Below are 14,337 nucleotides of genomic sequence, written 5' to 3' on the forward strand. Positions count from 1 at the left end.
TTAATATAACCTGTAAAAATACTAACATGAAAAGGAAGACAAAATTCACAGACCTGTACCCCTGGGGATAAAAATATATTATATGTTTATTAAAAAAATTTTAAATTTTTTTAAAAATCTTTAAAAAAATTTTAAAAATAGGTGAATAAAACTCAATTTGGAATTTTTACTATTATAGATTATCATTTTCCAGGATATAAAAATAACCAAACTTGTTATCTCAAAATAAGTGTAGAATCCTTATCAGAATAAAAAGGTAAATATAAATTAAAGAAATTATCAAAGAAAGAAAAAAAAAAAGACAAAATTGCCAAAAGTGGGGGTTCTCTTTTATACAGTCAATCTAATTTGCAGGGAAGGAAGCACTGGGCAGAAAGTCAGAAAATCTTGGTTCTGTTCTCAGATCTTCAACTAACTTACTCTTTGAAATTCTACTTCACCATTAAAAAAACAAAAAAAAAATCAAACCTAAATAAATGGGAAGGCATCCCATGAATCAGAAAAGATAATAGTTTAAAACAGCACTACTACTCAAGATCCTCTACAGACTCAACACTATCCCTATGAAGATCCCAGAGCTGGCCTCCCTGCATAAACTGAGAAGCCTATCCTAAAATTCATATGAAAACACAAGAGACCTAGAATAGTCAAAATAATATTAAAAATAACAAAACTGAAGACTCACATTTTCTCATTTCAAAACTTGCTACATAGCTAATGCAACCAAGACAGTATGGTATGCCATAAAAACTGACATGAAGATCAATAGAAAACAATTAAAAGTCCAGAAATAAACCCTCATATTTATGATCAATTGATTTTTGACAAAGGGTACCACTCACAATCAAGTGGGATTTATTCCTGGACTGCAAAGGTTGTTCAGTATTTGCAAATCACTCAACATGATACACCACATTAATAAAAGAAAGGATAAGAACCATATGATCCTCTCAATACACCCAGAAAAAGCATGTGACAAAATACAGCATCCATTCTTGATTAAAAAACCCTCAACAAAGTAGGCACAGATGGAACATACCTCAACACCGTAAAGGCCATATAAGAAATACCCACAGCTAATATCATCCTCAATGGGGAAAAACTGAGAGCTTTTCATCTACATTCAGGAACAAGATAGGAAGTCCACTCTCACCATTATTATTTAACATACTACTGGAACTCTTAGCCTCAGCTATCAGAAAACAAAAAGAAGTAAAAGTCATCCAAATTGCTAAGGAAGAAGTCAAATTGTAAATATCTGCCAAAGGCATGATACTCTCTGCAGAAAACCCAAAAGAATCCACCAAAAAATCGCTAGAATACATAAATTCAGCAAAGTCACAGGATATAAAAATCAACATACAGAAATCTGTTGCATTTCTATATAACAAGAATGAAACAGAAAAAGAAATCAAGGAATTGATACAATTTACAATTATACCAAAAACTGTAAGATACTTAGGAATAAGCCTAACCATAAATGTAAAAATCTGTACTCTGAAAACTACAGAACACTTAAGAAAGAAATTGAAGATGACACAAAGAAATGGAAAGACATTCCATGCTCATGGATTGGAAGAACAAATATTGTTGAAATGTCTATACTACCCAAAGCAAGCTACACATTTAACGCAATCCCAGCATTTTTCCCAGAGCTAGAACAAATAATCCTAAAATTTGTACAGAACCACAAAAGGCCCCAAATAGCCACAGCAAACCTGAAGAAGAAAAGCAATGTTGGAAGCATCACAATTCTGGACTACAAAGCTGTAGTCAACAAGACAGTATGGTACTGGCACAAAAACAGACACAGAGATCAATGGAACAGAATAGAAAACCCAGGATACCTGAGTGGCTCAGCTGGTTAAGCATCTGCCTTTGGCCAGGGTCATGATCACAGGCTAGAGTACTGTGACAGGCTCCCCACTCAGCACGGAGTCTACTCCCTCTGACCCTCACCCATCTCCTTCTCTCACTCTCTCTCAAGTAAATAAAATCTTTTTAAAAGATTTTTTTTAAAGATTTTATTTATTTATTTGACAGACAGAGATCACAAGTAGGTAGAGAGGCAGGCAGAGAGAGAGAGGAGGAAGCAGGCTCCCTGCTGAGCAGAGAGCCCGATGTGGGACTCGATCCCAGGACCCTGAGATCATGACCTGAGCTGAAGGCAGAGGCTTAACCCACTGAGCCACCCAGGAGCCCTAAAAGATTTTTTAAAGATTTTATTTATTTATTTGACATGGAGGAGGGAAGACATGCAGGGCAAGTGGGAAAGGGAAAAGCAGGCTTCCCACTGAGCAGGAAGCCTGATGCAGGGCTTCATTCCAGGACCCTGGGTTCATAACCTGAGCCAAAGGCAGACGCTTAACGAATGAGCCACTCAGGCACCCCTCAAATAAATAAACTCTTAAAAAAAAAAAAAGAATAGAGGGGCGCCTGGGTGGCTCAGTGGGTTAAAGCTTCTGCCTTCTGCTCAGGTCATGATCTCAGGGTCCTGGGATCGAGCCCCACATTGGGCTCTCTGCTCAGTGGGGAGCCTGCTTCCCTGCCTCTCTGCCTACTTGTGATCTCTGTCTGTCAAATAAATAAATAAAATCTTAAAAAAAAAAGAATAGATACCCCTTAAACAAGTAGTACATTATATGTTAATAAAAAAATAGAAAACCCAGAAATGGAGCCACACCTATATGGTCAACTAATCTTTGACAAAACAAGAAAGAATATCCAATGGAAAACAGTCTCATCAACAAACAATATTGTGAAAACTGAACAACATCATACAGGAGAATGAAACTGGAGCACTTTCTTACACCATACACAAAAATAAATTCAAAATGGATGAAAGACCTAAACATGAGACAGGAAACCATCAAAATCCTAGTGAACATAGGCAGGAACCTTGACACTGATGGTAGCAAATTCTTACTAGAACAGTCTCTGGAGAAAAAGGAAACAAAAGCCAAAGTGAACTACTAAGACTTTATCAAGATAAAAAGCTTCCACATAGCAAAGGAAACAATCAACAAAACAAAAAGGTAGCTTACAGAATGGGAAAAAATATTAGCAAAAGACCTATCTGATAAAGGGTTAGTATCCAAAAACTATAAAGAACTTATTTTTTTAATGTATTGTTGGATTTGGTTTGCTAGTATTTTGTTGAGAATTTTTGCAACCATGTTCATCAGAGATATTGGCCTGAAGTTCTCTTTTTTAGTAGTCTTTATCTGGCTTTGGTATCAGGGTAATGCCAGCCTCACAGAATGAATTTGGAAGTTTTCCTTCTTTTTCTGTTTTTTGGAATAGTTTGAGAAGAATAGGGGTTAAGTCTTAACCTTTTTTTTTTTTTAAGATTTTATTTATTAGTAAACTCCACACCTGACAGGGGGTTCAAACTTACAACCCTGAGACCAAGAGCTGCAAGTTCCATGGACTGAGCCAGCCAGGCACCCTTATTAATTCTTCTAAATGTTTGGTAGAATTCACCTATGAAGGCATCTGGTCCTGGACTTTTTGTTTTTTGGGAGCTTTTCAATTATTGATTCAATTTCTTCACTGGTTTATCAGTGTGTTACATTTTTCTATTTCTTTCTATTTCAGTTTTCATAGTTTATTATGTTTCTAGGCATTTATTCATTTCTTGTCCAATTTGCTGGCTTATACCTTTTCATAATATTCTCTTATGATTTCTTATATTTCTGTTGTGTTGGTTATTTCTCCTGTTTCATTTGTGATTTCATTTATTTGGGTCCTTTCTCGTTTCTTTTTGGTAAAAGTATGGATACAGGTTATCGATTTTTTTTTAAGATTTTATTTATTTATTTGACAGAGAGAGATCACAAGTAGGCAGAGAGGCAGGCAGAGAGAGAGAGGAGGAAGCAGGCTCCCTGCTGAGCAGAGAGCCCAATGTGGGACTCGATCCCAGGACCCTGAGATCATGACCTGAGACGAAGGCAGCAGCTTAACCCACTGAGCCACCCAGGCGCCCCAGGTTATCAATTTTATTAATCTTTCCAAAGAACTAGTTCCTGGTTTCATTATCAGTTCTACTGTTTTGGTTTTTTTTTTGTTTCTATATCATTTATTTCCTCTCTAATCTTTATTATTTCCTTCCTTCTGCTGGCTTAAATGTGTTGAACATTGCACAATTCTGTGAATATACTAAATCACTGAACTGTACATTTTAAATGTGTGAATTTTGTAGTATATGAGTTGATTCTCAATAAAAATATTAAAAAATAAAAATAAGAGGATTATACTACATGATTTTTAAAGTCTCTTTTTCATTTCCAGAGTTACATAAATTTTACAGAGAGCAAGCTCATCATGGCTTACATTTTGTCAACTAAAAATGAATACCTAACTGCACGGTGGCAAAGGAGGAAACCCACAAGCCAAACACAGGTAAAGTACAATTTTAAACAGTGATAGGAACAGACTTTTAGAAAACCTCTGTAAACAACTCAGAACAACTGCAAATGAGAAGACTCTTTTCAGGCAATTTTAGGCAGACTGTTAATGTAGGAGAGAGTCACAGAGAGGTGTTTCAAGTCGAGGGTACTGCCATAAAGAAATGACAGACATTACATGAAGTGATTGACAATGATGTTTAGTTACATATCAGCCTTTCTAACTTCAACCACCCCCACATAGATATGAATGACCATTAGTAATGTTACCTCAGATATAAAATGGAGATAAAAGGTCAAATATAATATCCTACATGAAAGGCCAATGACGCCTTTTCTTCTAAAAAGTTTATCTCATCACTTTGCATTTACATAAACAAAATGCCCCACTGTAAGGCTGTAGAGACCATGATACCTACTGCCTCTGCTTGGTAAGAAAGAACTTTGAAAAGGTCCCTCTCCACAGCAATCTTCTGCAAAGTCATGTGGACCTCAGTGGAGCTTCTCTGCATTAATTTAACATATAACTGCTCCAGACCCTGGAAAATAAAACCACAATACAATGACATGATGAGAGTAACCAAAACTATTATTAATAATTGCTACAGCTAAAAATCACTGGTAAACTTACAGTCATGGCAGCTTGAAAAAACTGATCAGCACACACTGCATTTCCAACATCCACCCACCCTTTTCCTGTTTTCATATTCATCTGGAATAAAGAAGTTAGAAAATAATTTTTTTTTAATTCACAACTCCTCCCAACTGGTTGAAGAGGGTATTAGATAAAATATTTAATCCTCCGCTCATATTCCATAGTGTAATCCCCAGAAAAAAATAGCATTTATTATAGTTCCATGTTCTGTTCTGAACTCCATAACTTAATAGAAATGGCCTCAAGAAAGGCAATAAAAAAATTAGTAACTTGGGGCACCTGGGTGGCTCAGTGGGTTAGGCCACTGCCTTCGGCTCAGGTCATGATCTCGGGGTCCTGGGATCGAGTCCCGCATCGGGCTCCCTGCTCGGCGGGGAGCCTGCTTCCCTCTCTCTCTCTGCCTGCCTCTCTGTCTACTGTGATCTCTCTCTGTCAAATAAATGAGTAAAATCTTTTAAAAAAAAAATTAGTAACTTGAAGATACATTTTCTAAGAATTATTGAAAGAAGATATTAGGATAATTTAGATAGGAATAGAAAGTTCTGGAAAATTAGTTCTTCACATACTTGAAGTTATATGATAAGCATTAGACTATAACTCAACACACCTTGGTAAAGAAGCTCACAGTATTATAACTGACAGACATCTAAATATATAGTTGCTATGTAATATGCACAAATGCTATGGAAGCAAACAAGAACTGAATCAAGGTGGGAGGACTGAGCACGAACTACAGCTTAACCCCTTCTACAAAGCCATAGAAATGATGTGTGTGTATGTGTGCGTGTATAAAATATATATAATAAATACACTGTACATTTTATTATAAATTTACATATAGGATATAAGTATACTACAAACTTTGGTATAAATTTTATATACTCTAAAATCCCTAGAAATTATGTATGTTACGTCATATATATATAATGATACACACAATCTCTAAGAAGATGTATCTTTTTTTTCATTCCCTAGAAATAGGAGAACATATATACATATTTTTTTTTATTCAATAAGCAACCTGGAAAATAAGGGGCATTTTCATTTGACCTGAAATTATGAGGAACTTCTGAAAAACAGACAGCAAATGGGATGAAACAAAAACCCACATAACAAAATGCACAAAAATGCAAAATGTAGAAAACATCCTGGATGTGAACAGTATTATAAGGCAGCAGGTTTCCCCACCAAGAGGTATCTACCCTCCTCTCCAGGAAGGAACAGTGAGTACAATCACTTAAGCGAGAGAAAAATAGAGTGCCAGGTGGCTGACAACACAGGCCAATGCAAAATATTCAGCCCTACCTCTTGATCAGTCACTTGATTTGGGTTATGGTAAATAGTGTGAAACGGCATTCACAGACTATCAAGGAATTTCAAATCAAATATGAGCAAGAATCACCAAACAATTGAGGGAAACCAACCCGATGAAAGGACATCACACTCAACAAACAGAAGAATATCTAAGGAAACAGAATTAAGAGAATTAACAGATGGAAACAAAGAGTATTAGCATCATCCACAGAATCGTATACCTGTCACAATCAGTAAAATGTTCCTTTTAGTTTCCTATCTTTGAAAACAACAAAGCCAAAAATGCAAATATTAGAAATTAACAAAAATTGGAAGGTTAGAGGTGAGGGAAAGGTAGAGAGAACACGAAAGTACAAATATCCTCATAGGGTAGAAAGTAAAAACATACTCTCCAAAACTGACAGAGAAAGAAAAAAATACAGAGGGGATTTCTCGTTTTTGGTTTTTTTTAACTATGTTCAGTTAGCCAACATATAGTAAACCATGAGTTTTTGATGTAAAAAAAATTTTTTTTAAGATTTTATTTATTTATTTGATAGACAGGGATCACAAGCAGGCAGGGAAGTAGGCAGAGAGAGAGGAAGAAGCAGAGTCCCCGCTGAGCAGAGAGCCCAACGTGGGGCTCGATCCCAGGACCCTGGGATCATGACCCGAGCCGAAGGCAGAGTCTTTAACCCACAGAAACACCCAGGCGCCCCTGATGTATAAAAATTTTAATATATTATATATTACATTTGAAGCTCAAAAAGGTTACCATCAGATAAATTAAAAATAGTAGAAAATAATTAACAAAAACTGAAGGGGGAATGGGGGGATAATAGATAATAGAAAGATAAATCTTCATCTATCAGAGCAAGAAAAAAACAGATCATATCTAAAACTGATATGTCAAGATCTTCTTTTTATTATTTTATTATTATAGGCTGAACTACGTCTCCCCAAAATTCATATGTTGAAGCCCTAACTCCAAGTACCTCATAATGGGGCTGTATTTGGAGAGAGGGTCTTTAACAAAGTGATGGAAGTTAAAATGAGACTACTGTAGTGGGCCCTAATCTGCCTGGTGTCCTAAAAAAGGAAAATCTGGATACACAAGGGACACCAGAGATGCAGGGATAGAGAGAAAAGGCCATATGAAAACATAGTGAGAGAAGGCAGCCATCTGCAAGTCAAGGAGAGAGGCTTCAGAAGAAACCAAATCTGCCAACACCTTTACCTTGGACGTTCAGCTTCCATAATTTTGAGAAAATACATTTCTATTGTTTAAACCAACTAGTATGTGTTATTTTGTTATGGAAGCCCTAGCAAACTAACACAGTGATATGAATGTATGATTAAAATATATGGAGGAAACCATGAGAAGTGAAAACAGAAATAATTATAATTAGTAGATTTAAAATTTTTAAAAAAACATATAAACAAGGCAATTCACTGCAGCATCCAAATGTCCATGGAAGGAAGCTGGATGAATACTGTGTAGCTATAAAAAAAGGAATAGGGGCGCCTGGGTGGCTCAGTGGGTTAAGCCTCTGCCTTCAGCTCAAGTCATGGTCCCAGGTTCCTATTTCGAGCCCCACATTGGGCTCTCTGCTCAGCGGGGAGCCTGCTTCCCCCTCTCTCTCTGCCTGCCTCTCTGCCTACTTGTGATCTCTATCAAACAAATAAAAAAAATTTTTTTAAATGAGGAATATCTCTATATACTACTACAGATTGATTGCTAGGATATAACCTTAAATGAGGTAAAATAAAGGTGGAAAAAAGTATATATATGGAATGCTACCATTTATCTAAGATCCTTTGGGGTGGTGAAAGACATGGATATATATCTTTATTTTTTTTAAAAAAAGGATAAACAATAAACAAAATAGCTATCTACAGGGGAAGTGAAGAAATAGGGCAGAGAGGACACAGATAGAAGGTAGACTTATCTGAATATACTTCCTTCAGTAGAATTTACTTTGGAACCATATAAATATTTGACATAATTAGGGGTGCCTGGGGGGCTCAGTGGGTTAAGGCCTCTGCCTTTGGCTCAGGTCATGATCTCAGGGTCCTGGGATCCAGCCCCACGTCAGGCTCTCTGCGAGACGGGGAGCAAGCTTCCCCCGTCTCTCTGTTTGCCTCTCTGCTTACTTGTGATCTCTGTATGCCGATTAAATAAATAAAATATTTTTTAAAATAAAAATAAAAAAATAAATATTTGACATAATTATAAAACAAAATTCAATCATAATGGCAGGGAAAAAAGCAATTGCCTAAAATCAAAAGCAAACAAAAATAAATGAATCCGGGTGGCAGATAACTCAGTTAGGCATCTGCCTTCAGCTCAGGTTGTGATCTCAGGGTCCTGGGATCAAGACCCACATCCAGCTCCCTGCTCAGCAGGAAGTTTGCTTCTCCCTCTCCCTCTGCCCCTCCCCCCAAGTCATGCTTTCTCTCTCAAATAAATACAATCTTTAAAATAAATAAATAAATAAATCTAACAATGTATCAAGGCAATGGCTTCATCAAAGAAAAAGGAATTATTTCAAGTATTTTTAAAATAATATTTTAGGGGCGCTTGGGTAGCTCAGTGGGTTAAAGCCTCTGCCTTCAGCTCAAGTCATGATCCCAGGGTCCTGGAATCAAGCCCTGCATTAGGCTCTCTGCTCAGCAGGGAGCCTGCTTCCTCTCCCTCTGTCTGCCTCTCTGCCTACTTGTGATCTCTGTCTGTCAAATAAATAAATAAAATCTTTAAATAAATAAATTAATTAAAATAAAACAGTATTTTAAGGGGCACCTGGGTGGCTCAGTTGGTTAAGCTTCTGCCTTTGGCTCAGATCATGAAGTCAGAGTCCTTGGATATAGCCCTGAGTCTGCTTCTCCCTCTCCACTGCCTGCTCATCCTCTCTTCCCCTCTCTCTCATGCTCTCTCAAATAAATAAATAAAATCTTTAAAAATATATTTTAATAATAATAAAATGATACTTTAACTATACAACCCTAGTGGGATATATGCAAAGAATAAAAGAAGTGCAAAAAAATTTCTTGAACTATTTTTAGAAATCATTCTTAGTAACTATATTGATACTGATGTATTATGAAACAATTATAAAAATACATTTTTTGGATATAACCAGTTATTAGTTGTTAGGCACCAAGATTGTCAGGGCCAGGAAAAGAGACACAAATATAAGATCAAGAAGCTAAGTAAAATCCTATCCTATCAATTAGAAATAACACTATGTCTTAAAAGAAAAGGAGAGGGTCGCCTGGGTGGTCAGCCCTTAAACCTCTGCCTTCAGCTCAGGTCATGAACCCAGGGTTCTAGGATCAAGCCCTGCATCAGATTCTCTGCTCTACAGAAAGCCTGCTTCTCCCTCCTCCACTTTCCGTGCTTGTGTTCCCTCTCTATGTCTCCCTCTGTCAAATAAATAAATAAAATCCTAAAAAAAGAAAGAAATATTACTATGAGGGTCACCTTCGTGACTTAGTCAACTAAGCATCTGACTCTTGGTTTTGGCTCAAGTCATGATGCAGGGTCATGGAATCCAGTCCCATGTTAGGCTCCACACACAGCACAGAATCTGCTTGCCCCTCACCCTCCCCCTTTGCCCTGCCCCCAGTTCACACAGGCACTCTCTCATTCTCTTAAATAAATAAATATTTCTTTAAATATATCACTATGGGGGTGACTGGGTAGCTCAGTCCTTAAAACAGCTGTCTTTAGCTCAGGTCGTGATGCTAGGGTCCTGGGATCGAGCCCCACCCACATTGGGCCCCCTGCTCAGTGGGACACCTCCTTCTCCCTCTCCCACTCCCTATGGCTATGCTCTCCCAGTCTCTCTGTCAAATAAATAAATAAAATCTTTTAAAAATATATAACCATGAACTCACTACATATTTTATCTTTCAAAAACATATGTATTTCATAGCTCTGTCTAGTAAAAAGATCTAGAAACAAAGACCAATGCAGTAGCAATGAGTACTTGTAATTTCCACATTATGGTTTCTGAATAGCATCCTCCACTAAAAGGAAACAGAGCTCTTTCAAGGTATCACTAGGGCAGGAACTACACAAAATGAAAAGGGGTATCTTGTCATATCAGAAATCAAATTTTGACTATTATTTCAATTTTGCTGTTAAAGATTACTGGAGTAGTGTCAAAAGGCTTCAGAATCACTTCAAGAGGCTTCTTCTGGCCAAAGATAGGTGCTTCAGTAAGAATAATAACTAAAATGGATTGAAATGCATTACAAATGTGAGTTCACAATGACACTTTTTAAAAAAAATCTACCTGATCATCATTTAAGGATGTTAGAGAACCAACTCATTCTGAAGACTGCTTTAAAAAAAAAAAAAGGCAGGGAGGCCTGGGTGGCTCAGTTGGTTGGACAACTGCCTTCGGCTAGGGTCATGATCCCGGAGTCCCGCAAGGGTCATGATCCCGGAGTCCCGCGATCGAGTCCCGCCATTAGGCTCCCAGCTCCATGGGGAGTCTGCTTCGCTCTCTGACCTTCTCCTTGCTCATGCTCTCTCTCACTGTCTCTCTCTCAAATAAATAAATAAAATCTTTTAAAATTAAAAAAAAAATTTTTTTAAAAAGGCAGGAGAAAGTGTCAAGACTGTCCTTCCTTACAAAGGTATACTTCAAAGCATACAAATAGTTGATGAGGGAAAGTTTCCCTTTATCCCAGTTAATAAAGAAGAAAGGAATAAAGAAGTAGAATGTGCAAATATCTACAGAAATAATGGACCTAGGGACATATCATCAAAGGGCACTAACACAACAAAAAAGACAGATAGATGCCAGATGGAAGTATACCATACTGCCTATGAATTATTCTTCACAAAACTAACCTGAATCAGATCATGTTTCTAAATCTACCTACCAGTTTATAAGAAAAACAGAAGTCAAAAGACTTTATTAAATGATACTATAAGGGATGCAGTCATCAGAATCCAGAATTTAGGAAACTCTGTAGAACAAACAACCTTGCTTCTTCAACAAATACTAGTCAACAGATTAAGAAAGGCAGGGAAAACATGTAGACTGAAAGAGCTGTATTAACAAAATAGGAGGGGCACCTGGGTGGCTCAGTGGGTTAAACCTCTGCCTTCCATTGGGCTCTCCGCTCAGCAGAGAGCCTGCTTCCCCCTGTATCTCTGCCTGCCTCTCTGCCTACTTGTGATCTCTGTCAAATAAACAAATAAAATCTTAAAAAAAAAAAAGGAACATGGATAACACTAAAGGAGATAACCCTCTTTCCAGTTCACACTAACTTCAACCATATTCATAGTAGTAACGGCTACTTCACTGCATCTACACTTTCTCCTCATTTAATTACGACTTACCAAAATCTGTCTTCGAATAACTTCTTCTGAAGCAGCTGAGCCTCCACACATACACACCAGCTTGCAAGCAACATGCCGTACTGCAAAACAGTAATCAGACACCCATAAACACAAAAACATTCATTGTTTTATATACTTATAAAAAGAAAGGAGGAGTAAAGTGAATCCAGTCTTGTTAAAATAACTATGATAAATAAAATCTTTAAAGAAATACAATAAAATAAAATAACTATGAGGTCCTTTTCAAAAAATTAATTATCAGAAGTAAATGAGCTGAAAATTATCAAATGAATTATTTGCTTGATGCTTCAGTCAGACAGTTACTTAATTTTCAAACTTTAAGCTCTGCAGGTTTTAAATTCTGAAGACTCATTGAAGATACCTAGTTCCATGCAATGTTTCTGTATATATTATGCTAACAGCAAAATAATTCTAAGTAACACTAGAATCAAAAGCTATTCAACAAGGGCACCTGGGCGGCTCAGTCAGTTGAGCCTCTACCTTCAGCTCAGTTCATGATCCCAGGGTCCTGGGATCAAGACCCACATCAGGCTCCTCACTCAGCAGGGAGCCTGCTTCTCCTGCCTGCTGCTCCCCCTGTTTGGGCTCACTCTCTCTCCCTCTCTGACAAATAAATAAATAAACCGATCAAATCTTTTTTAAAAAGAAAGCTATTCAACATCTGACAAAATTTCTGAACATAAGAATAGTTTGAGGGGCGCCTGGGTGGCTCAGTAGGTTAAGCCTCTGCCTTCGGCTCAGATCATGATCTCAGGGTCCTGAAATCGAGCCCTGCATCAGGCTCTCTGCTCAGCGGGGAGCCTGCTTCCCCCTCTCTCTCTGCCTACTTGTAATCTCTGTCTGTCAAATAAATAAATAAAATCTTAAAAAAAAGAATAGTTTGATTAGTCCCCTAAACTGTGACTCTTTTTAAATATATTTTCTGTTGATAATGTAAAAGTTAGAAAATATAGATTATCTTCATTATACAGTTCATTTCCCCTAAAAATAAGGAAGTTTGAATAGCTATGAGCTCTTTATTTACAGAGTTTCTCTCATCATAAAATATTTCCAATTTTTTAAAAGATTTTATTTATTTATTTGACAAAGAGAGAGAGATCACAAGTAGGCAGAGAGACAGGCAGAGAGAGAGGGAGAAGCAGGCTCCCCACCGAGCAGAGAACCTGATGTGGGGGTCGATCCCAGGACCCTGGGACCACGACCTGAGCCGACGGCAGAGGCTCAACCCACTGAGCCACCCAGGTGCCCCAATATTTCCAATTTTTAAAGATGACTTCATAAATAACTGAACTAGTTGCTTTGATGTTAGATCTCAGCAGCCATTCAACCTATACTAATACCATTTTAATATTCCATTCAAAGAGATTTGCCCAGATTAAATTACAGGGTAACTGAAGTCAGATTCTCATTACCCATCATGAAATATAAATCCTGTTCATCCTTTAATAAAGTTGTCGCTGAAAAAACTCCCAATAAAATACCTCCTAATCATATATTTGCACAGCCTTGCTCTTCCAGTTTTGAAAATGTTTCCTTTATTTTTTTTTCCAAACTTTACTAATTCTTTGGTATTCTCAAGGAACCTGATCTCTCCATCATTTTCCTTCTCCAAAGATAGCTTCAGGGGCACCTGAGTGGCTCAGTGGGTTGGGGCCTCTGCCTTCAGCTCGGGTCATGATCCCAGGGTTCTGGGATCAAGCCCCACATCGGGCTCTCAGCTCAGCGGGGAGCCTGCTTCCTCCTCTCTCTCTGCCTGCCTCTCTGCCTACTTGTGATCTCTGTCAAATAAATAAATAAAATCTTAAAAAAAAAGATAGCTTCAGTACCTCCCTCTCAAGTTATTCTTTCCCTTCTACCTTCAAACATATGTTTCTCTTCCTTCAAAAACATCAACTAATCCCACTGTACTTCAAGCTTTTATCCCACTTCTCTTTCTTTCAAAGACAAACTTCTTAAATTCAATGGTCTACTACCTCTATTTTCTTGCTTTCACTCATCTCCTTAAGCCCCTGCATTGTTTTGCATCCTTACCACTTCACTAAAATCACACAACCAAAGACCACCTTCCCTGACTTCACAGCAACATTTCACAATGATCATAACCTTTTTAAAAAAATACTACTTCCAGGGTGCCTGGGAGGCTCAGCTCATTAAGCTTCTGATTCTTGGTTTCAGCTCAGGTCATGATCTCAGGGTTATGGGATTGAGCCCCACCTCACGTGGGGCACTAAGCATAGAGTCTGCTTGGGATTCTCTCTTTCCCCTCCCTCTGCCCCTCGCCTGATCACATGTGTGTGCACCTCTATTGCTCTCTCTCTCACAAATAAATAAATAAATAAAATCTTTTCTAAAAAATGCTACTTCTTCGCCTCACACTATCTTGGTTCAGCACTGAGCAGCGTCCCACTATGGGAAATGCCTTAGTCTAAGAACTTTGCTCCCATCCCCACATTCTTGATCTGGCTGTTTACAGTTACCATAAATAAGGCTTCAAGACAGAATGCTACTTCGGTATAAAGATGCTTTCTTTGTTGCTGTTGCTTTGTCTTAGTCTTCTCACCAGTCTGTTCTTGGCCCCTCTATATTATAAGCATATTGGTTAGGGC

The 14,337-nt window shown here is 37.7% G+C and overlaps 1 protein-coding gene across 2 annotated transcripts in view; it reads right to left on the reverse strand.

The window, feature by feature from the left end:
* Positions 1-14,337, reverse strand: part of TEX11 (testis expressed 11) — a 314,592-nt gene that overhangs the window by 274,165 nt on the left and 26,090 nt on the right. For both annotated transcript variants that reach the window (XM_032331343.1, XM_032331342.1), the window contains exons 5-7: positions 11,711-11,790; positions 5,038-5,118; positions 4,826-4,945 (exon numbers count right to left, since the gene is read on the reverse strand). In XM_032331343.1, the coding sequence (XP_032187234.1) occupies positions 4,826-4,945; positions 5,038-5,118; positions 11,711-11,790 (281 nt within the window). The remainder of the gene's footprint in view (positions 1-4,825; positions 4,946-5,037; positions 5,119-11,710; positions 11,791-14,337) is intronic.

This window comes from Mustela erminea, chromosome X, assembly GCF_009829155.1.
Source record: "Mustela erminea isolate mMusErm1 chromosome X, mMusErm1.Pri, whole genome shotgun sequence".
NCBI classification, from domain to species: Eukaryota; Metazoa; Chordata; class Mammalia; order Carnivora; family Mustelidae; genus Mustela; species Mustela erminea.